At 54.7% G+C, this 20,315-nt stretch overlaps 1 protein-coding gene across 2 annotated transcripts; it reads right to left on the bottom strand.

Moving 5' to 3' along the window:
* Positions 1-226: 226 nt before the first annotated feature.
* Positions 227-12,559, bottom strand: Sema3g (semaphorin 3G). 2 transcript variants are annotated; one of them, XR_006633844.1, is made up of 17 exons: positions 12,404-12,559; positions 9,362-9,522; positions 9,189-9,251; positions 8,803-8,922; positions 8,503-8,593; positions 8,271-8,387; positions 8,017-8,162; positions 7,752-7,866; positions 7,568-7,637; positions 7,120-7,264; positions 6,658-6,889; positions 6,480-6,571; positions 5,702-5,743; positions 4,470-4,701; positions 4,079-4,215; positions 1,650-2,794; positions 227-1,617 (listed from the first exon to the last, which is right to left on the bottom strand). XR_006633844.1 is itself a non-coding variant. In XM_004661278.2 (16 exons), the coding sequence occupies exons 1-16, from the start codon at positions 12,522-12,524 to the stop codon at positions 2,336-2,338; spliced, it is 2,343 nt and encodes a 780-aa protein (XP_004661335.2). In that variant the 5' UTR covers positions 12,525-12,559; the 3' UTR covers positions 227-2,335. The 2 variants fall into 2 exon arrangements, 1 of the variants encoding a protein (XP_004661335.2); XM_004661278.2 differs by having other exon boundaries at positions 227-2,794.
* Between the last annotated feature and the right edge of the window lie 7,756 nt (positions 12,560-20,315).

Genomic DNA, 20,315 nt, shown 5'->3' with positions numbered 1-20,315 from the left:
AAACATAGACACAAGCCAGGTATAGTGGCGCACATCTTTAATCCCAGCACTCAGGAAGCAGAGAGGGAGGATCGCCATGAGTTCGAGGCCACCCTGAGACTACATAGTGAATTCCAGGTCAGCCTGGGCTACAGTGAAATCCTACCTCAAAAAAAAAAAAAAAAAAAAAAGAAAGAAAAGAAAAGAAAAAAGAAAGAAGGACACAAGTACAATAATGACATAATTATGTGATGTAAATATTAACTTTATCCCTTTCCTTGTAGGCTCTGCTTTCCTCACCAGAGCTTAGGGGCAGTAAATAACAATAAAAACAGCAACAGCGATTTCAGGAAGTATGCTCAGAAGACAAGAGAAACCACGAAGCCTATCTCAAAGCAGTAACAATTCACACATGAAGGACATTTCCAGGAGCTAGTAACACAGTATGGGGAGCCCACAGTTAGTTACACAGTACCATGGGGAGCCCACAGTGGGCAGGAGCTATCTGTATCTTCCTAAGCGCAGGCAGGTATTGTTCAGAATCCTGAACTCCTCTGTTCTCCGGGGCCACCTTCCCAGAGGACCCTGTCTGGAACTTAACAAACCCAGGGGTCGAGTCTAAAGGCAGGGATGTCGCTTTCTGGCTGCTCAGGGTCTCCCGCGCCTCCTTCATTTCCTCTGTCTCCCCTTCCCTTCTTTCCTCCAGCTCCTACCTGCTCCTCCCCTCCTCTGCTTTTACCTGTCAACATACCAAGCAGAAGGATCCTCAGAGTTTATCTTCTTTTTTTTCTCTCCATTCTTCCTTCCTCTGATTTTTCAAAGGAAAGCATCTCATACTTGCTCTTGTCTCCCTCCGTCCATCTCGCGCGTCACTGACTCTGTCAGCCGCTGGCTGGGAGCAACGTTTCATTGAGTTGCCCTCCTCGCCCTTTGTGCCCACCAGCTGGAAAACCGCTGGGGGCAAAACACCTTCCCTACCACCCAGGAAAAATGTGTCCTTGCCACCCAGCCTCAGCATGAGAGTCCAGGATTTGTAGCTCTTAACAGCATTCTTCTCTGTATTTTTTCCCCATAAAAGAAAAAAAAAAAAAAGAGGGCTGAAGATGTAGCTCAGTGGTAGAGCGCCTGCACGGAGCCGGGACTCCATCCCCATACCAAAAAAAAAAAAAAAAAAGTGAGGGAGAAAGGCAGGGTGGGGATGGGAGAAGGCTTTGCAAATGAATAATTATGGCTAACCTTTGTGCACCAGAAAATATTGGTTCCAGAACTGGGAACATCCGACCATCCCAATGGCTCCTGAACCTATGGATGCCACCTTGAGTCTTACGGACACCTGCTCCTGGGTCCATGGAACTACTCTGTTAATTTCCCTGTGGCCTTGGATGAAAGGTCTGGACACAGCCTGATGCAGCTCCCAGCCCACACTCTTGCTGTCCCAAGGCTGGGGGTGCCCGGGAAAGGCAGTCCGTGCCTCGTACACCCATCCTCAGCTCCCCTCTCCACCTCCTCCAGTCCACAGATGAGGGCTGACATCTCCTGTCCCTCAGCATGGGGCTCAGATGGTGATGTGCTGTTAGCCCAGGAAATCTGGCCTAACCGGTGGGACCTAGTGGGAAATCTGGCCTAACCGTGTGGGACCTAGCGGGAAATCTGGCCTACCCGTGTGGGACCTAGGGAAGGGGCATCACACTTTCATAACTCTTCCTGGCTTATAATGTGGTCCAGACCCCACCCCCAGATCCCAGAAATCTCTGATCTGTAATTTTCGGGTGCTGAGGCAGGGAACCATCTAGATAACAGAGCATCAAGGGAGAGGTATAGTTTGACCTTCTCCGTTCCTTCCCCTTCCCTTCTACCTCAGAGTTGAGGCTGGCTCTGTTTAATAGGCTCTAGCTTGGGAGGCTGCTTCTGTCCCCCTCCGGCAGCCTGAGGGTCTCTGACAAGAGACCCCCTTAGAGCCACCCACACACCCATTCTGAGGCTCAACTCAGAATGGCCATTGTTCTGCAAGCTGGGAAAGAACCACCCAACCCTCTTGCCTCCTGGCAAACCGGAAATAGGCTGCGGAAGCCAGGACATCAGTGAGCAAACAGCAGGCCCCTTGGGGGTACTGGTGATCAGAGGGTGACAGCTCCAGCCTGGGACTGAGAACACAAAGGACAGGGAACTGGCTGGAGCCTAGGACCCCTCCCTCAGTCCCCCAGTCTTTCCTGTAGGTGGTAGACATGTCCATCTCTAAGAGGCCATCAGGCATTATGGTCCCCTTTGCCCTAACTGAGTAGGGGGGAGATGCTGAGGGCTGCTAGTGAGCTCCTCAGCCCAACCTGACCACCCCCTCCTCAGCCCTTTCCTACTACTACGTGGCCTCCACTTCCCGGGGTGTCCGATTGCGCTCGGCCTGCGCCCGGCTCTTGACTTTCTTGCCCAGCTCCAGCCCTGCCCAGCCCTTGCCCTTGGCCTGCCCTGGCTTTCCCCGGCTCCGGAAGGCCCCGGTGCTCCGGCACCACACGCGCTCACAGTACTCGTCCACCCGGGGCAGGTTGGCAAAGCCGGTGAGTTGCAGGATGTCCTTATACCAAGCCTTGGGTGGGGCGGAAGCCCGGCGCCCCCAGGATGAGGGCTCCCCCAACCTTGGCTCCCGAGAGAACAAGCTGTCTAGCTCTGCAGCCGCAATGACCTCCAGAGCCAGACGGACCACGGTCTGGGAGAAGCCATGCTCCAGCGTGGTGCACGTGTAGGTCCCGGCATCCAGGCGGCTGAGCCTGCGGAACAGCAGCCCCTGCTCGGTTTGCACAACTCGTTCGTCTGTCTTCACCTGCCAGGCAGATGGGAGGGCAAAAAAAAGGCATGAGGTGTGGGGCGAGACGCTGACCTCAGCTTCTCTGCTCCCTGCGTTTCCAAAGGCCCAGAGCTCGGGCACATCTCCTTGCGCATTCTCTCCTTCCCAGAGGGGGCCCAGCAGCTTGCCAGACTCCCAGTCTAGACTGTGAGCTAATTTGCAGACAAGCCTTCACTTTCCCAAAGCTCAGGACAAGGGCCGGCAAATGGGCTTCTCAAAGATGGAACGAAGGCTAGAGAGATGGCTAGGCAGTTCAAGTGCTTGCCTGCAAAGTCAAAGGACCCAGGTTCGATTCCCCAGGACCCCATGTAAGCCAGATGCACAAGGGAGCACATGCATATGGAGTTCATTTGCAGTGGCTGGAGGCCCTTGGCACACCCATTCTCTCGCCATCCTTCTTTTTTCTCTCTCCTAAATAAATAATTGAATGGTGTTTCTCCCAGTCAAAATCCTAGGATACCCTAACCCTAACCCTGTCTTGGTCTTCCCTGTTCACACCCCAATGGTGGAAGGCCCACAGCCCAGGTCTAGGGTGAGTTAAATGCCCACTCAAAATGGGAACCAGCTCGGAGCCCAAGCTGCCCTGCCCAACTGTCTGGGCTTCATTCTGTGCATCTGAATGCTGAGAGAGAAGTTCCTGGGTAGTGAGTATTGTGTAACTGCATCTTGCTGCTCCCCCTACCCAAGGGAGTCTCCTCAGTGCCCTGCCCAACAGCTGGCCCCAGGCTGGCCTCCCCCAGTTCCCAGGCGGGAGGGAGAGCCCCTCCTCCAATCAAGTTCTTCCCTCCCTTCCTCCTCCTTGTGGGAGAATGGTTCCTTCACTCTGCCTGGTCCACACTCTCTTACCCCAGACTGAAGACATCTTAGGGGTTAACAGACCTCCTGGGGTTGGAGGAAGAGAGGCCCTTGGCAGAAAACTGCCCTCTAAGGAAAAAGTGTGGGGATTGTCCAGTGGTCAGGGACGGGGGCTTGGGAAAGAGGAGACCCAGGAGGCCTTGGGAAGCTGACGGACGGCTTTCTTCCACCTCTCAGACTGGGGGAGCTCCAAACCCACCCAGCGTGAATTATTCCCAGAGGCAGCAACAGGGACGGCTCCTGTCTGTGTCCCAAGACCTTATCCACATTTTTCTCAGGTTAATGTCAGCCAATTCTTCCCCCTCCCCAACACACACACACACACACACACACACACACACACACACACACACGCCTTCCTTGGGCTCAGGAACTGGGGTTCAGGGAGGCAGGGTCCTCACTCACCTGGTCAGGCCCCTCATCCTCTGGCCTCTGTAAAAACCAGCGCACAGCGGCCTGGGGAGACCTGGGCAGACACTCAAGGAAGGTGCTGTTGTGCTCGGTGCCAAAGACTCTGGTGGCTGGCTGTCCTGAGGCCTCCGCTGCAGAGAGGCGTAGGTTAGCTCAGCTTGGAGCCGAGGGGACCCAGGACCCTGAGGATCGCCAAACTGACTCCCATAGGACGCCAATGTGATAAGGACCTAGGCATCCCCAAGCGAGGGATGGTGACCCTGTGCGCACGCACTTAAGTCGCAGCCGAAGACGGGGGTCTCCCTGCAGGACCCATCTGAGGCTACGCTTCACTGTCCCGGGGGGCCCGCCTAGTGACACCCATGCCCTGCCCGCCACTGACTACCTGGGCTCTGGGTCTGGCCCAGGCACTGCCCGGCGGGGTTGCCATGCCGGATGTCCTGGCGACGGAAGCGACGCTTGCCCGGGCTGGGGCGGTAGCGGGCGCAGGAGGCGCCGTCCCAGGCGCAGTACGGGTCCCGGGCCAGGCAGCACTCGGCGCAGGCGCTGCCGTAGGTCTCGCACCGGTGCAGCCGCAGCCGGGCCACACCCAGCCGCGAGCCCACGTACAGCGTTTGCTGCGGAGGGACACGGGCAGAGCCCGCGGTGAGCTTTGCTTTGCAAGGGAACAGCGAGGCTCTCGACCCCTAGGGCTTCTTGAGATCCCCTGTCCCGTTTCTGGAAGCCTTCCAGAAGTTTCTGCATTCGGTCACAAAAATAAAAGATGTTCGTTGCACTCCTGCTGTATGCCAGACTGTGTGCCAAATTGTGAGGCGGCGGAGTGAACCTGGCGTCTTTTCTTGTATTGTTTTGTTTTGTTTTGAGGTAGGGTCTCACTCTGCTCCAGGCTGACCTGGAACTCACTATGGAGTCTCAGGGTGGCCTCGAACTCACGGTGATCCTCCTACCTCTGCCTCCCGGAGCGCTGGGATCAAAGGCTTGCGCCACCACGCTCGGCTCTGACGTGTTTTTATTTCTGAGACTTCTCCAAGCACCCTACTGCCAATTTTTGCCTTTGGCCTACTCCAGTGATCTTTGACAAGAGGTGTCCCTTGCTATAAGCAATACCAGTATAAAAGTTGATATTTTTACCCAAAACTAAGCTGAAACAGAGTATCTGCCGTAACAAAAAAGCAGACCCTGTTTGATTGAAAAAATCTGGATTTGTTTTTTGGGTTTTTTTTTTTTTGAGGTAGGGTCTCATTTCAGCACAGGCTGACCTGGAATTCTGAGTAGTCTCAGAGTGGCCTCGAATTCGCAGCCATCCTCCTACCTCTGCCTCCCGGGTGCTGGGATTAAAGGAGTGCGCCACCACGCCCAGCTGACAATCTGGATTTTTGCTCCCAAGTCCCCCTATAGGAGACTCCCTCAGGACCTTGCCTCTGGGGCTCTCTCCTTATCTGAATATGGCCCCACTTAACTGGGTGCCCCTCACCGTCCACTTGTTTTCCCTCAGGTCAAGCTGCACCCTTGTTAACTGCAGGCCCACCTTCCCAGCTGACTGCAGTGCTCCGGGGCCACAGACACCTGCGTGAGGTGAGGAGAAGGGGCACGGGAGGGAGAAGGGGTGGCTCTTACCCTTTTGACAGAAATCTCCATCTCAGTGATGGGAACTGGCACCTGCGGGAGGGGAGGGGTCAAAGCGTGAGTGGGGGCAGGAGCCGGCCCTCCACAGCACCCTGCCTTCACTTCAGCCTTCTCCAAGCCCTGAGTGGGAGCCAGCCGTGTCCTAGTTTAATTACCGCACCCCTTGGCAACACAGGCTGGGCAGGAGCCAGGGAAGATGGTGCACGTTTATAATTCCGGAGCTCAGTACTTGAGACAGGAAGACGCAGAGTACACGGCCAGCCTGGGCTACATAGTGAGGCTTTCCCAGACCTGGGATTACCAGAAATCTCCCCTCACCCTGGCTGGCCTCCAAGTGGGAGGCTTGGCACAGAGCTCCACTGTCAACTCCCACAACCCTGTCCCCCAGCAATGAAGCAGCTGTCCTCAGTCATTCATCTCATGTCTAGAGGCACAACTGTCCGCCAAACACAGACGACCCCTGCCAAAATACATAAAGGGGCCAAGGGAACTCGTAGAGACTTGGGGTCTCAGACACTTCATCACTACGACAATTTCCTCCTGGCAAAGCTTGTCAAAGGTGCTCGTGTGGGCTGTACCTCCTGGGGGGAGCCCTGGGCACTTTGAGCTCCAGGTCAGGTCCTGTGGTCATGCAGAGGCGTGCCACGGTCTCTTCAGCAGCACACTTGGAGCCCCGCCTGAGGCTCGCTCAAGTCTCTCAGAGCCTGCCCTGGGCTCAGGTATGGAGGTGCAGTGGGGGGAATGGGGCCTCTCCCCAGCCCTTGCTCACCTTAAACACTTGGAGCTCTTCCAGAACCACCTCCTCTGGCTCAGCAGAACCCCCAGTCTGGAGGGCGATAACTTTGAGCACAGAGCCTGAGTCTGGTGCAGGACAGCAAAGGGGGTCAGTGTGAAGGAAGGGGTTGCCCCACCCTCACCCCCCCCCAAGCCTGGCTCAGCCCTCCTACCAGTGCCCAGGAAGAGGACGTCATAGGTCCCATCCTCAGCCTCCACGCGGTCCACCACAATCTGGCGCAGTTGTTGGCCTAAGGGAGTCTTGACAAGGACGGGGCGGCCACGCCGGGGCCGCACGGAATGGAACATGAGCGGGTGGGCCCGGACGAAGTGCAGCACCTCATCCGGGTAGTCCTTGGTGGTGCCGAAGGGTTGCCCTGGCTGTGCGGTCATCTTGCTGGGACACTGAAGCAAAGGGGGCCCTTAATGTCCCTGAGGTACACCCCCCAGTCTCTTTCCACCTTCAGGGGTCCACACACATAGAGAAGACTCTCGTCTCTCATAATTCCCCCGTATTTCCAGACCTTCTGGAACCTTCTTAAGCCAGCGCTGCTGTCAAACCTGGGGCTGTTCCACTGAGGAGCTAGCTGCCACCCACTTCGGCTTCTCTCTCCAGGTGCCAGGAAGCGACTTACCACACCAGGTCGAGGGAAGGGCACCTTGCCCCCATACGGCCCCCACTGGTGCTGAGGACCATCTCGGTGAGCAAAGGGCCCATTGAAGACCTCCCAGATGTCCACCATGTGGTACACACAGACGGCAAAGCCCTGGAACACAGCACTGTCCGGGGCAGACAGGAACAATCAGGTCAAGGTGGCTCTCATAGGCAGAAAGCCCCCCCCACCCCACCCCCGTTGGCTCCACAGGTGAGCTAGAGGGCGACAGTGTCTGCCGCAAGCAGGGACTAGAGAGCCAGGACACAAGGCAGAGACAAGACAGAGACACGGAAGACAGTCACTGAATCGGGCAAAGCCGGGGACCCGTTCCGAATCTTGGTGTGAAGACAGCGGCCTAACAAGAGAGGCCGGGGGGCACAGAGACCAAACGAAGAGGGGCGGGGTGCGGGGAGGTGAGTGTGCCCACCTGACTGTGCTGAACAGCGCATACACCTCTAGGCTCTTCCCCGCCTTGGGCCATAGCAGGAACACATCCTCTGGGACATAGAAGGGGGCACAAACAGTATGGTTACTGACAGTGCCCTGACTGCCCAGCTCTGAACCATCCCCTCCTCCAGCACCCAGGGCTTCCTTCCTGGTTATGCCCTTACCCAGCTGATCAAAGTGGGTCTCAGCACCCCCGGGGCCCGGCACAGAGCAGACCAGCCTGGCCTTGAGGAAGGTGCTCCACTTGTTCACCAGCACACGCTGGCCACCGACGTCGTTCTAGGAGATGGGAAGTCGCCCCCTGAGGACGAGCCCCGCCTCCTGCCCCTGCACCGCTCTCACCTCAGTTTCTCTACTGTGGAGGCAGTTTTGGAAAGGAGGGGGCCACTGCAGAGGTCCCTATCCTCACCAGCCCTCCACAGCTCTCACCACGCAGACACGGCCCACGCGGCTGACGGTGACGTGGCCGGGGCCACCCTCGGGCGATGGGATGGTCTCCGAGAAGAAGAAGTACACCTTGTCATTGTCCTGATCAGAGTTGTCGGGGATCCGTGCGGCCATCACAAAGCGGGGCTCTGGGTGGTGACAAGGTGATGCTGGGACAAGGGTCATGGAGCATTACGGGGGCCGGGGGTGACGCTGAATACAAGCAGGGACGGAAGCTGGCATCTCTGGGATCTCACCGTGCAGGAGGTTCTGGTCAGAGTCAGAACGCAAGGCTGGCCGGGGACCCCCACTCCGAAAGATCATGGCCTCGCGTCCCAGGAAGTCAGCGGTGAGGCCTGTGTACAGCTCCCCACCTGGAGGGGGGGCAGAGTCAGAAAAGAGGACCAGGCCCAGCAGCTGGTGGCATCTCTGTCAGTGCCGAAGGTCAACTCCCGCTCTCCTGTCCTGTGCTGGCCTGGGATGGCCTACCTACAAAGGTGCTGGCGAAGGGCCGGCTGGGCTCATGTGGGCACCGTCCTCGCCCACTTTCCACACTGCCAGACTCCAAGCGAAGCACGTGCTGGGGGGAGGGGAAGAGAAGGGGAGGGGGAGGGGTGACCTGGAAAAGCATATCCCCACAAGGGCAGGGGCCCTCGCATGCGGCTGGAGTGAGTGGGGCGGGGGAAGGGAACGGACACCAGCTGCGTTCTCTGCCCCACCCTGGCTCAACAAACAGCAGGGGAAAAATGTCCATTTCCCATTCCTTCATGGGGCCAAGCCCAGGCTTACCTCCCCACGATGCCCAACCGTGACGAGGGCACAGGTGGGCTGGAAGGCCCCAGTGCCACAGACCAGCAAGTGGGTCCGGTTGTAGGGCTGCAGCACCCTCAGGAAGTTGGCACACTCCGTCTAAAGGAGAAGGAAGGAAGGAGCTGAGGGGTGAGGGAGAAGGCTATCATGTCCTTGGGTCCCAAGACTCAGCCTGCCTGGTGGGTCAGCTCTGGGGGAGTGGGTGGGCACGACGGTCTTACCAGCCCTCTAGAAGTACTCAGGATGTGCTCCAAGTGAAGCCCCCAGCATTGGCGCTTGGGGGAATGACCGCAGGCCACCCTAGGGGCTAGGGGCTGGGCCTGGTGGAGTGGGGACAGGGAATGGGCCTCGCTGACAGTACTCACCAAAGGATCTCTCCCCTTTTGGACACATTCCTCCCTCTGTCCTGGCTGTGGTGGCCATAGGACCTGAAATAGAGGTGATGACATTGGGAACTCCCCAAACCTCACAGCCTCCATTTCTCCATCTGGCCTCCCAGCTGAAGGTGCCTTGCTCTTCCCATATCAGTCCAGCTTACCTCCCGAGAATCTGGCCACGCCTGATCCAGCCTCAGAGAGTAGAGGGCGTCGCTGCCCCCAAGAAACAGGCGGTCCCGATACTCATCCAAGTACATGGTCTGGAGGTCCATGGAGCCCCGGGGACCCAGGAAGATGGCAGAACGGTTAGCAGACAGGAGGTCTAGGAGGGAGCAAGGGAGGTGGCTCAGGGCTCGCCGCTCAGCCTCCTTCCCAACCATGGGGTGGAGATACGTACGGCCCAGCTGTGCGTTCTGCCCACACGCACATCTGGAGAATGTTGGCATCCGCAGGGATGCTTGAAAGGCTTTCAGGACTTAGTTCCTGGGGCAAGTGGGACAGGAGACTCTGAGCCCCTCCTTACCCAGCCCTGCTTACCCTGGAGCCTGCCTTCCAGTCCTCCAGTCTTTTTAAAAATTATTTATTTTGGTGTTGGAGATCAAGCCAAAGACATCTCCCATGCTGAGCAACACTCTGTCCCCAAGCTAGGTCCCTGGCCTCCATCCTCTGTCCTTTAGCCCCTTGGTCTTGCAAATCTTTCAGCTGGGAACTCCCTACTGTCCCTACGCAATCCGCAGGGGACTCCTCTGACAGAAGTTATAAAGCAAGCTTAGCAAAGAACTTGGAGGTCCAATAGAAAGACGGGTGAGTGTGACAAAGGCGGTTTTGCTGGGAAGGTTGACGGGCCGGGGAGAAACTGCTCAGCAGAGGGAATGAATGACTGGCACGGGCCTAGGCACAGGGCAGGCCAGGCATGTCGAGGCGGAGCCTGAGGTCCAGTTCACCGTCATGGGCAAAGACTGCCCGCCACCCTCCTGCCCCCCACTAGATGCGGCCCATCTGGACTGCAGAAATGGGGGAGGGTCTGTCTGGAGTCAGAGGTCCCAAGAGTTGTGGATCTTGGTACAGTTCCTTGGAGTGTGACTGGGCATGTGGAAGTGATGGACCCCCCACAGTACAGACAGTAGGATGTGATGAGAAGGCTGCTACCCTTGAGAAGACACAGAGTTCCTTTCCCTACACAGCACCTCAGCCCAGCCTCCACTGCAGTCCCAGACCCAGCCCTCCGTGGCTGATGGTCCCTGAGGGAACCTTCCCTATGAGAGCTTGGTTCTAGGAGTTGAGCTCCCCGCAAAACCACAGCTCCCGAGACAGGATCTTCCCCCTCAGACTGCCCAGCATGGAGCAGTGTTCCCTTTCAGTCTCCATGGAAGGCTCCTGCTGTGTTCCCCGCCCCCCGCCCCGCGATTGAGGGTCCCTGTGGGGGGGTGGGGGGGAGGTGATTCTTCTCACGAAGAATCCGCAGTGGAGCCTGTGTCTGGAACACCTTTCTTATGAGCTATCAAGGAGGCAATGCCACACAGCTGGAGGGCAGAAGGCCCCCCTTCATTCCCTGCCCTCCCCCCCCCCACCTCCTCACACACAGCTAGGAGAGCAGAGGAAAGCAGAAATACCCCCTAGGCTGCAGATGGATGGAGGGATGGCAAAACAAACCGGGGGGAGGGGGGAGCTGAGGCGATGGCACAGTGGTTAAAGGCACTTGCCTGTGTCAGCCTGAGCTCAGTTCCCCACGTAAAGTACCCACGTAAAGCTAGCTGCACAAAGTGGTACATGCATCTGGAGTTCACTAGTGGTGGCAAAAGGACTTGGCACACCCCCGCTCACACGCACTCATTCTCTCTCTCTTTCTCCACAAATAAATACATTAAAAAAAAAAAAAACAGGCGTGGTGGCGCATGCCTTTAATCCCAGCACTCAGGAGGCAGAGGTAGGAGGATCACCGTGAGTTCGAGGCCATCCTGAGACTCCATAGTGAATTCCAGGTCAGCCTGGGCTAGAGAGAGACCCTACCTCGAAAAAAAAAAATCTTTAGGCTGTGAAACCTAAAAACCCAGGTACATGTGGCTGGAGTTCACTTGCAGTGGCTAGAGGCCCTAGCACACCCATTCCCTCTCTATTTACCTCTTTATCGCTAATAAATAAATAAAATATTAATAAATAAACTTTGGGCTTGAGAGATGGCTTAGCGGTTAAGCGCTTGCCTGTGAAGCCTAACGACCCCGGTTCGAGGCTCAGTTCCACAGGTCCCACGTTAGCCAGATGCACAAGGGGGCGCACGCGTCTGGAGTTCGTTTGCAGAGGCCGGAAGCCCTGGCGTGCCCATTCTCTCTCCCCCTCTATCTGTCTTTCTCTCTGTGTCTGGCGCTCTCAAATAAATAAATAAAAATTAAAAAAAAAAAAAAACTTTAACCCCAGCATTCCGGAGGCTGAGGTAGGAAGATCTTTTTGAGCTCAAGGTCAAGGCCAGCCAGGAGCTACAGAGTAAGTTCCAGGTCAGCCTGGGCTAGAATGAGACCATACTTTACAAAGGGTGGGGGGCGGGTACTGGAGAGATGGCTTAGCAGTGGTTAAGGCGCATGCCTGCAAAGCTGAAGAACCCAGGTTCGATTCTCCAGGTCCCAAGAAAGCCAGATGCATATGGTGGCGCACGCGCCTGGAGTTCACTTGCAGTGGCTAGAAGCCCTGGCGCGCCCATTTCTCACTCACTCGCTCTCTATCTCCCCCTTTCTCTGTCCCTAATAAATCAATAAAAATAAAACAAACTACACGAACTTGGGGAATAGGCTGCAAAAAAATAGGGGAATCTCTTTCCGCGCCCTGTGGTTCAAGCTACTGCCCAGTCCTCCACTGCCCACCCAGATCCTGCAGATCTTAGCCCCACTGTCCAGTCCCTTTGTCCCCCTTCCATCTCTGAGCCCCATCCTCACTGAGGTCTCTCAGGCTTCCTGTGTGTCTCCCTTCTCAGCAGCACCCTTGGGTTTCCCTCCCCCGCACACCCCTGTGTCCGTCTATCTGTCTTCCACCTCCCCGGCGGCACTCGGGTCACCCGCGACACAGCCCGAGATCCGATCTGGAAGCCTCTCCCCAGGGATGTGCAGAGCCTGGCTCCACCCTCCCGCTGGCAGGCAGACAGTTCCCAGCTAGCTGAGGGGTGCTCCAGAGCCCCAAGCCTCCACGGACGTGCAGGCAGCTCGAGCCAGTACCTCGGTAGGAGAGCCGCAGGCGAGGCACGCTGGGGCTGGGGCTGGCACGAGGGTTGAGGCGGCCCCCCTGGAGCAGGAGACCCCCCAGGAAGCAGCAGATGGCCCAAGCCAAGGGGGCCATGCTGGGGAACGGGAATCGCCCTCTGGTGCCGCGGCTGGCAGTGGAGTCTTCAGTTGCCACCCAGCCCGGCGCTTATAAGGCGGCGGCTCCTCCCCGAGCTGGGCGGGACGGGGAGGGGGGAGCGCCCCGCAACGCCGCCACCTACCTGCCGCTGCCCCAGCCGCCCCCGCAGCCCACCTGCCTGCGGGTGAACCGGGGAGACTTTTCCCCACCCCGGCTAAGGTCTACGTAGACAGTTCGCACAGAGTTGCTCACAAGGGCACGTCCCCACGCCCCCAGCAAGTGACCAAGGGGCGAGATCGCCCAGAAGGGAAATCAGGAATCAGGGTGGGGATTGTGAGAGGCTGGGCTCTGCCCGTCCTGAGCCAGACCTAGACTCCGCAGCTCCTCTGGCAAGGGACCAGGATGCTGGGGTTACCAAGGAGCTCCACGATCTGAGCAGGCGCTTAAGATCTGGCCACATGGGCTGGACCCACGTTAGCCAGATGCACAAGGGGGCACACGCATCTGGAGTTCGTCTGCAGTGGCTGGAGGCCCTGGCGCACTCATTCTCTCTCTCTCTACCTGCCTCTTTCTCTCTCTGTCTGTCACTCTCAAATAAATAAATAAAAATAATAAACAAAAATTTTTTTTAAATATCCCATGGTAATACCTTCCCTACCCCCACTTTCCCCTTTGAAACTCCATTCTCCATCATATCCCCTCCCTACTTCAATCAGGCTCTCTTTTATTTTGATGTCATGATCTTTTCCTCCTATTATGATGGCCTTGTGTAGGTAGTGCCAGGCACTGTGAGGTCATGCATATCCAGGCCATTTTGTGGGGGAGCACTTGTAAGGAGTCCTACCCTTCCTTTAGCTCTTACATTCTTTCCACCACCTCTTCCACATTAGACCCTGAGCCTTGGAAGTTGTGATATAGATATTGCAGTGCTGAGCACACCGGTCACTTCTTTCCAGCACCATGTTACCTTCAGAGTCGTCCCAAGGTCACTTCCATCTGAAAAGAGAAGATTCTCTACCAAAAGTGAGAGTAGCATTAATATAAGGGTATGAACATTGAGAGAAGTGCTTGCTGGGCAGTTTGATAAGCATAGTATATACATTTAGCCAAGACAGCAACAGACATTACACTCTAGGACTCATGACTTCCCTGTTTTAAGTTTTCAGTACCAAGGATGTATTCCCTCCCATGGAGCGGGCCTCTAGTCCAATTAGAGGGCAGTTGGTTTCCACAATGACAGACGTGCCACTTTTGCACCCATTGGCTCATTTGGCCTGGCTGGCCAATTATAAGGCTTGTAGTGTCCACTGGAGAACCAGGGCTTTTGGTACACTGAGTTCTTCTGACTCTACTGGGCCTAGGCACGGTGGTTCTACCAGATGTCACCTTCGTGGGACATGAACTTGAAGGGCTGACTCTTGGATAAATGGGGATCTCCCTATACTCCTGTCTAAGGGCAGCGCCCACCCCACAGCTCCCAGCTCACTCCACTCTGTACCCATCCTCCTAGGAGCCAAGACTCTGGGCACTAAGATTCAAGCCTGAGTAGAGCTCCCAGGATCTTAGATAGGCCTACAGCATGAATGGCCCAGATGGACTAGCCTAAGCTCTCGGGGGGGGGGGGGGCAGGCAGGAAACTTGGGGAGCTGTTCAGAGAGGAAAGGACTTAGCTCAGAGCACACAGAAGGGTGAAGCACAAGCCCGGCTCTTTTCTAAGACTTTAAAAAACCATATATTTTACTTTTATTTATTTATTTTGACAGAGAGAAAGAGGGAGAGAGAGTGGGTGCACCAGGGCTTCCAAATGCTGCAAGCAAACTCCAGATGCATGCACCACCTTGTGCATTTGGCTTACGTGGGTCCTGGGGAATCAAACCTAGGTCCTTTGGCTTTGCAGGCAAGCTCCTTGACTGCTAAGCCATCTCTCCAGCCCCTCTCTGACCTTGTTTGTTTGTTTGTTTGTTTGTTTGTTTGCTTCTGAGGCTCTTGGGCAGGGAGGGGGAAGGCCTGACATCCCACCTCCTCTCTTCCCCTCACCTCCAGTTGGAAAACAGCCTGGCCCTTGGCTCAGCATGAATAGGACCTAGGAGCCTACAACTCTATTGATCCCTTTGACCCCCAGCACATACATGTAGGGGACCCTCGACCTGGAAGCAGGCCAGGGGTTGCCGAGAGAAGACAGCAACTACCTCTGCTTCTGCTGGAGAACCCTAGCCAAGGCCCTTAACCCCATTCGTCTGTCTTCTCCCTGGACCAGAGACTAGCCATCTTGAGTGTGATTGGACGTAAGACTTTTGTTTTGTTTTGTTTTGTTTTTTGAGGTAGTGTCTCACTCTAATCCAGGCTGACCTGGGATTTACTATGTAGTCTCAGGATGGCCTCCAACTCATGGCGATCCTCCTACCTCTGCCTCCTGAGTGCTGGGATTAAAGGTGTGCACCACCATGCCTGGCCCAAGATTTTTTTTAAATTAAATTAAATTTAATTTATTTATTTGAGAGAGAGAAAGAGGCAGATAGAGAATGGGCACACCACAGCCTCTAGCAACTGCAAATGAACTCCAGATGCATGTGCCACCTTGTGCATCTGGCTTATGTGGGCACTGGGGAATCAAACCTGGATCCTTAAGCATCATAGGCAAGTGCCTTAATCACTAAGCCACCTCTCCAGCCTGTGATGGGACTTTCCAAACTAGAGAATGGTGCCTGTAGTGGGTGGTCTCTATGATGGTAATTCTAACCTGGAGCTTCAGTAGAGCACAGCCCTTCTGCTTCCACTGCCCTGGGAAGACATTTTGGCACCAGCACAGGTTGAGGGGGCCAATATCTTGCTCAAGATTAAGCTGGACAAGCCTTCGGCCAACGTGTGACCACCAACTGTGAGTGTGGGCGGGAGGCCAAACGACTCCTCAGTCTGCCAGCCTACCTTGAGGGTCTCTCTGCTCAGCTGAGCCCCCAGGTGAGGGGGGAGGCTTGCATCTACTGGGACCGGCTGGGGAGGGGTAGCTCACTGCACAGTGCAAAAGTCAGCCATCACAGAGCTTGAGGGCCCGGACTCAAGTTGTGTGTGTTCAGAGTCTCGGAGCTCCCTCTCCATCCCCTTCTCCCTTACCTGCTACCTGGCCAAAGCGCAACAGGAAATCTAGCTAACGTGGCTCCTTCCCCCAGCATTACCCCACACCTCCACAAGGTCCCTCCTTCCATTGGGCAAGTCACCACACCCTAAGGGCATGGTCATAAAAGAGCCCTCAGATGTCTTCCTCCCTCCCTCCCTCCCTCCCTCCCTCCCTCCCTCTCTCTCTCTCTCTCTCTCTCCCTCTCCCTCTCCCTACCCCCCTTCTCTGTCTCTTTCCTGCAAGGTACATGTATGTTTCTCCATCTCTTACCACACTGGATCTCTCTGTATCTCACCTCACCTCTCTCATTTCCTCTCTGTATCTCACCCCCCCCCTTGTCTCTTGATTCTTGGCTCACACCCAGTTTCCCTTCCCTCCTGAGCCACCCAGCACCAGTGATCTGCACCAGCTGCACCCACCTCAGCAGCAGATCAGTGTGTACCTGAGGCCTCTCTTGTCATTCCTGCCCCTTATCCCTCCTGTCCTAAAACTCCTGCTCTGAGTCCTAAATAAAATAATAATATTATGGGCTGGAGAGATGGCTTAGCGGCTAAGCGCTTGCCTGTGAAGCCTAAGGACCTCGGTTTGAGGCTCCATTCCCCAGGACCCACACTAGCCATATATACAAGGGGGCACACGTATCTGGAGTTCATTTGCAGCGGCTGGAGGCCCTGGCGCGCCCATTTTCTCTCTCTCTCTCTATCTGCCTATTTCTCTCTGTCTCTGTCACTCTCAAATAAATTAATTAAAATAATAATAATATCTTGGGTTTAAAAAAATAATCTTTATTTATTTAATTTGAGAGAGAAACAGGCAGATAGATAGAAAGAGAATGAGTGCACCAGGGCCTCCAGCTGCTAAATATGAACTCCAGACACATGTGCCATCTTGTGCATTTAGCTTATGTGGATTATGGGGTATTAAATCTTGGTCCTTTGGCTTTGTAAGCAAGTACCTTCACCACTGAGCCATCTCTCCAGCCCAGTTTTTTGTTTTGTGTTTTTGAAGTAGGGTCTCACTCTAGCCTGAGCTGACCTGGAATTCACTATATAGTCTCAGGCTGGCCTTGAACTCACAGCAATCCTCCTACCTCTGCCTCCCGAGTGCTGGGATTAAAGGCATGCCCCACCACTCCTGACTCAAGGGGCAATAATAATAACAATGTCATTATTATTATCACATCCTGCTCCCAGGACCTCTGTTTTTGGACCTCTGTCAGTATGGAATCAGTCAGGTCTATCCCTTTTTCTCTTTTGCCTCAGTTTCCCAGTCTAGAGGGCAAGAACAGATAATTCCTAAAGGACTCTGATTGCCAGCTGCGGGTGGGAAACAGACGCACAGGTGCCCCAAGTCTCAGTGCTGGGTGCCATCTAGTGGTCATAAAGGAAACTGCCCTTCTGTCAGGCCTTGCCCTGAGCAGGTGGATCTACTAAAACCGCAGAAGGCGCAGAAGGCGGCAGACAAACCACAGTACAAAGAGGCTGCAGCAGCGGGAGATGCTCCAGTGGTTCTTTCTGATGGGAGAAATCGGGGGATGGGGGGCTTTGGAGAAAGCCTATCCAGGCACAAGGAAACACAATTCACCACTGGAGAGGGCACACATGCTATGAGCTGGGGGGTACTGGGGGACCCTAGGCTCCCTGGTGTTACGTGTGTTTGAGCAGCGGGTTCCATTTCTGGGGTGGAAATTCCTGGGAGGGATGGCTGCTCCCAGATCCTTCCTTCCCTGCCAAATTTGGTGGAACAGAAATAGTAGCTCAATCGCACGAGGGTCCCCTCCCTCCCAAAGGGCGAGCCTTCCAGTCACCCTTCCTGCACAGGTCCTTCCCCCTCTCGTGTACCCCATGGTGTGTTCTAGAAGGTCCTGGCATCAGCAGGGCCATCATCTCCTCCATCTCTCCTAGGATTGCCCCTTCCTCGAGAGTCAGCTGATGAAGGGAGACGGGGGTGGGGGGACCAAATGCCCTCTCTCCTCCTGCTGCCCCTTCGGTACAGCCCTGCTTCTCCAGCCCAGCCGTATGGTCATTTTGGGGGGGGGGAGGAGATCTGACAGGCAGAAAGGCAGCTGTGTGGAAGACCAGCCATCTTCCTCTTCAACTCACGGTCACTCGCGCTCTCCCCTTACTCCTACATGCACCTCAGCCACTCACTCTTCAAATGGTCACCACAAAGGACACAGGCTTCTTTCTGCCTCTATCACTGGAACACCTCTTCTCTGGGGCTCCACCTGCAGTTCTGAGTCCTGCGCCACAGTCCTTCGCTCACCCAGGCGCCCCTCCTGCCCCTCGCTGCCTCAAGCCCTTCTCTCCCTGCCCAGCTTAGACCCCGGCCCCAGTGCTCTGACCCAGGCCCACAGCCACTAACCCGTGGCTGGTCTGCCCTGCCTCGATGCCACCCCCTCTCTTGCTTTCCTCGGTTGTTACCCCTTAGCAAACCAGCCATTCCCCCTCCCCTCCACAAACACACCTCCCTGGACCCTGCTTGCGCCGAACCCCAGCCCATCCCCCTGTTGTCCTTACTGACATCCACTCTTGCCATTTCCGCAGACCTCAGCTTACTTCCTTCCGTACCTTCCAATCTCTCGCCCCACTGCTCCTCTGAGGCCCTTCTACCCAAATGGCCAAGCCATGAGGCCTCCGACTCCTAAACTCTGGGACCATGTGCTGTCACCCAGGCCTGCTTCTTTCATCCAGGATCTCTCACCCCACTGGCCACATGTTCTCCCCAACTGCTCATGTGGGTTGCCCGGTACCCACCCAGGCTCTTCCTCTTTCTCTGGGGACCCTCATTTATGCCACGCCTGGACAGGGCCTTTTTATCTGTTCACACTTATTCATAGCTCTTGCTCTGCCCTCCTCCTTTAGCTGCCATATAGCTTTTGTAAGGAAAGTGTAAGAGAAAAGCAAAAGAGGGCTGGAGAGATGGCGTAGCGGTTAAGGCACTTGCCTGCAAAGCCTAAGGACCCAGGTCTAATTCCCCAGTACCCACATAAGCCAAATGCACATGGTGGCACATGTGTCTGGAGTTCATCTTCAGTAACTGCAGGCCCTGAAGCACCCGTCCTCTCTCTCTCTCTCTCTCTCTCTAATAAGTAAATAAAATATTTATTTTAAAAAATGCTAGAGAGAAGGCTCAGTGGTTAAGGTGCTTGCCTGCAAAGCCAAAGGACCTCATCAATTTCCCCAGGACCCACCTAAGGCAGATGCACAAGGTGGCACATGTGTCTGGAGTTCATTTGCAGTGGCTGGAGGCCTTGGCGCGCCCATTCTCTCTCTCTCTGCCTCTCTCTCTCTCAAATAAATAAATAAAAATAAATTTAAAAAGAAGGAAAGAAAAGCAAAAGAGAACACTGGACTTGATCTCTAGAGACAGACAGTTTATTGAGAGGAGCAGCGAGGGGCAGCAGCCTTCCTGTGGGATGAAGGCTGAAGCACTGAGCCAGGCTGAGGTTCAGATTAACAAGGAGGATCCTAAGAAACAGACTGGACCAGGTGCAGTTGATAAGATAATTGTAGCTGTCTGTGTCCTTGTTCAGAATAGGCTTCTTCAGCCAGGATCGTCTCAGGGAGGACACTCAGATGGTCCCTGGTCCATCTAGGCTAAGGGAAGTGCATCTATCAGGGAAGGTGTAAAACTTAATGAGGCCGAATACCTCTATTGCTTCTTTATTGCCCGTGAGCTTTAGGGATAAGTTATTAACTCTTTAGTTCCCTTTAGTTTTCAGGGAAGGCTATTAACCCTTCAGTCCAGACTCTGGAAGGATAAAAGAAACTCGGGAGTACTGGGGGTGAGTGGGACATTTTGGGGAGAACTCCATGGTCCAGAACAGGGGTGGCAAACTCTTATACTGCTTCCTGCTGGGGGAGGTAGTAGATCTCTCTGGGTGTCCCGCACAGTCCTGTGGAGACTGGATGTTCGGGGGCTGGTATTCAGTGGCCATGAAGAACTCAGTGACTCGCAGTGAAGTGAAGGCATGTATTCTGTCCACGAGGAGTATGCGAGTACCAAAAGAGGGGTGAACGTTGTCATAGTCAGGGAAATACAGTCCACGTCACGGTCAGGGTATGTTTAACTTGAAAGGAGTGGAAGTGTGAGATTTCTTAACTTACAGCAATAGATACCTTAGTTGGTCACAGAGAGCTGTCAGGTCACATGTAGAGAAATAATATTGTTGGCCATTAAAAAGGTTAATACAGCCCAAAATAATATTGGTTCTGGATTGGGAACATTTACCTCTCCACAATCATTGTAGTCCATCATTGAGGTCTTAGTCACACAGGTGTGGCTTTGGGGAGTTTCAGCTTTTAGTTTCCCATTTGCCAAACTTCATTTTGCAGTTTGTGCACATAATAGGCTATTATCCCACGTCGATCTTATGAATAGGCAAGAAGGCAGCTCTTCAGGAGAATGATAGTTTTCAGAGCCGTTAGGAAAGAAACTCCTAGATCATGTCAAATCCATTAGCCATTATGATGTGATTATTATCCATGTATGGGTTTTCTTGCATGTGACATGACATTTACAAGTGACATGGACATTATACTTAAGGCAGAAAAAATAATAATATAGGAGACGGGTAAGGAAGAAGTTGTTAACTTGAAAGGGAGGTTAATTGGAATTTGTGGAAATAGAAAGATTTGGTTTAGGTAAGACAGGAAGTATGAGGGATTAGT

This window comes from Jaculus jaculus, chromosome 16 (genome assembly GCF_020740685.1).
Source record: "Jaculus jaculus isolate mJacJac1 chromosome 16, mJacJac1.mat.Y.cur, whole genome shotgun sequence".
NCBI lineage: Eukaryota > Metazoa > Chordata > Mammalia > Rodentia > Dipodidae > Jaculus > Jaculus jaculus.
This window is presented reverse-complemented; position numbering and strand designations above follow the sequence as displayed.

What these genes read in the sequence shown, in the direction of transcription:
- Sema3g (XM_004661278.2), bottom strand. Translation starts at nt 12,524, where the DNA reads ATGGCCCCCTTGGCTTGGGCCATCTGCTGCTTCCTGGGGGGTCTCCTG. An exon ending in CGTCCTCTTCCTGGGCACTG is followed by an intron (nt 6,572 to 6,657) that starts GTAGGAGGGCTG and finishes GTCCTGCACCAG; the next exon opens with ACTCAGGCTCTGTGCTCAAA. An exon ending in GGGCCAGACCCAGAGCCCAG is followed by an intron (nt 4,216 to 4,469) that starts GTAGTCAGTGGC and finishes GCCTCTCTGCAG; the next exon opens with CGGAGGCCTCAGGACAGCCA.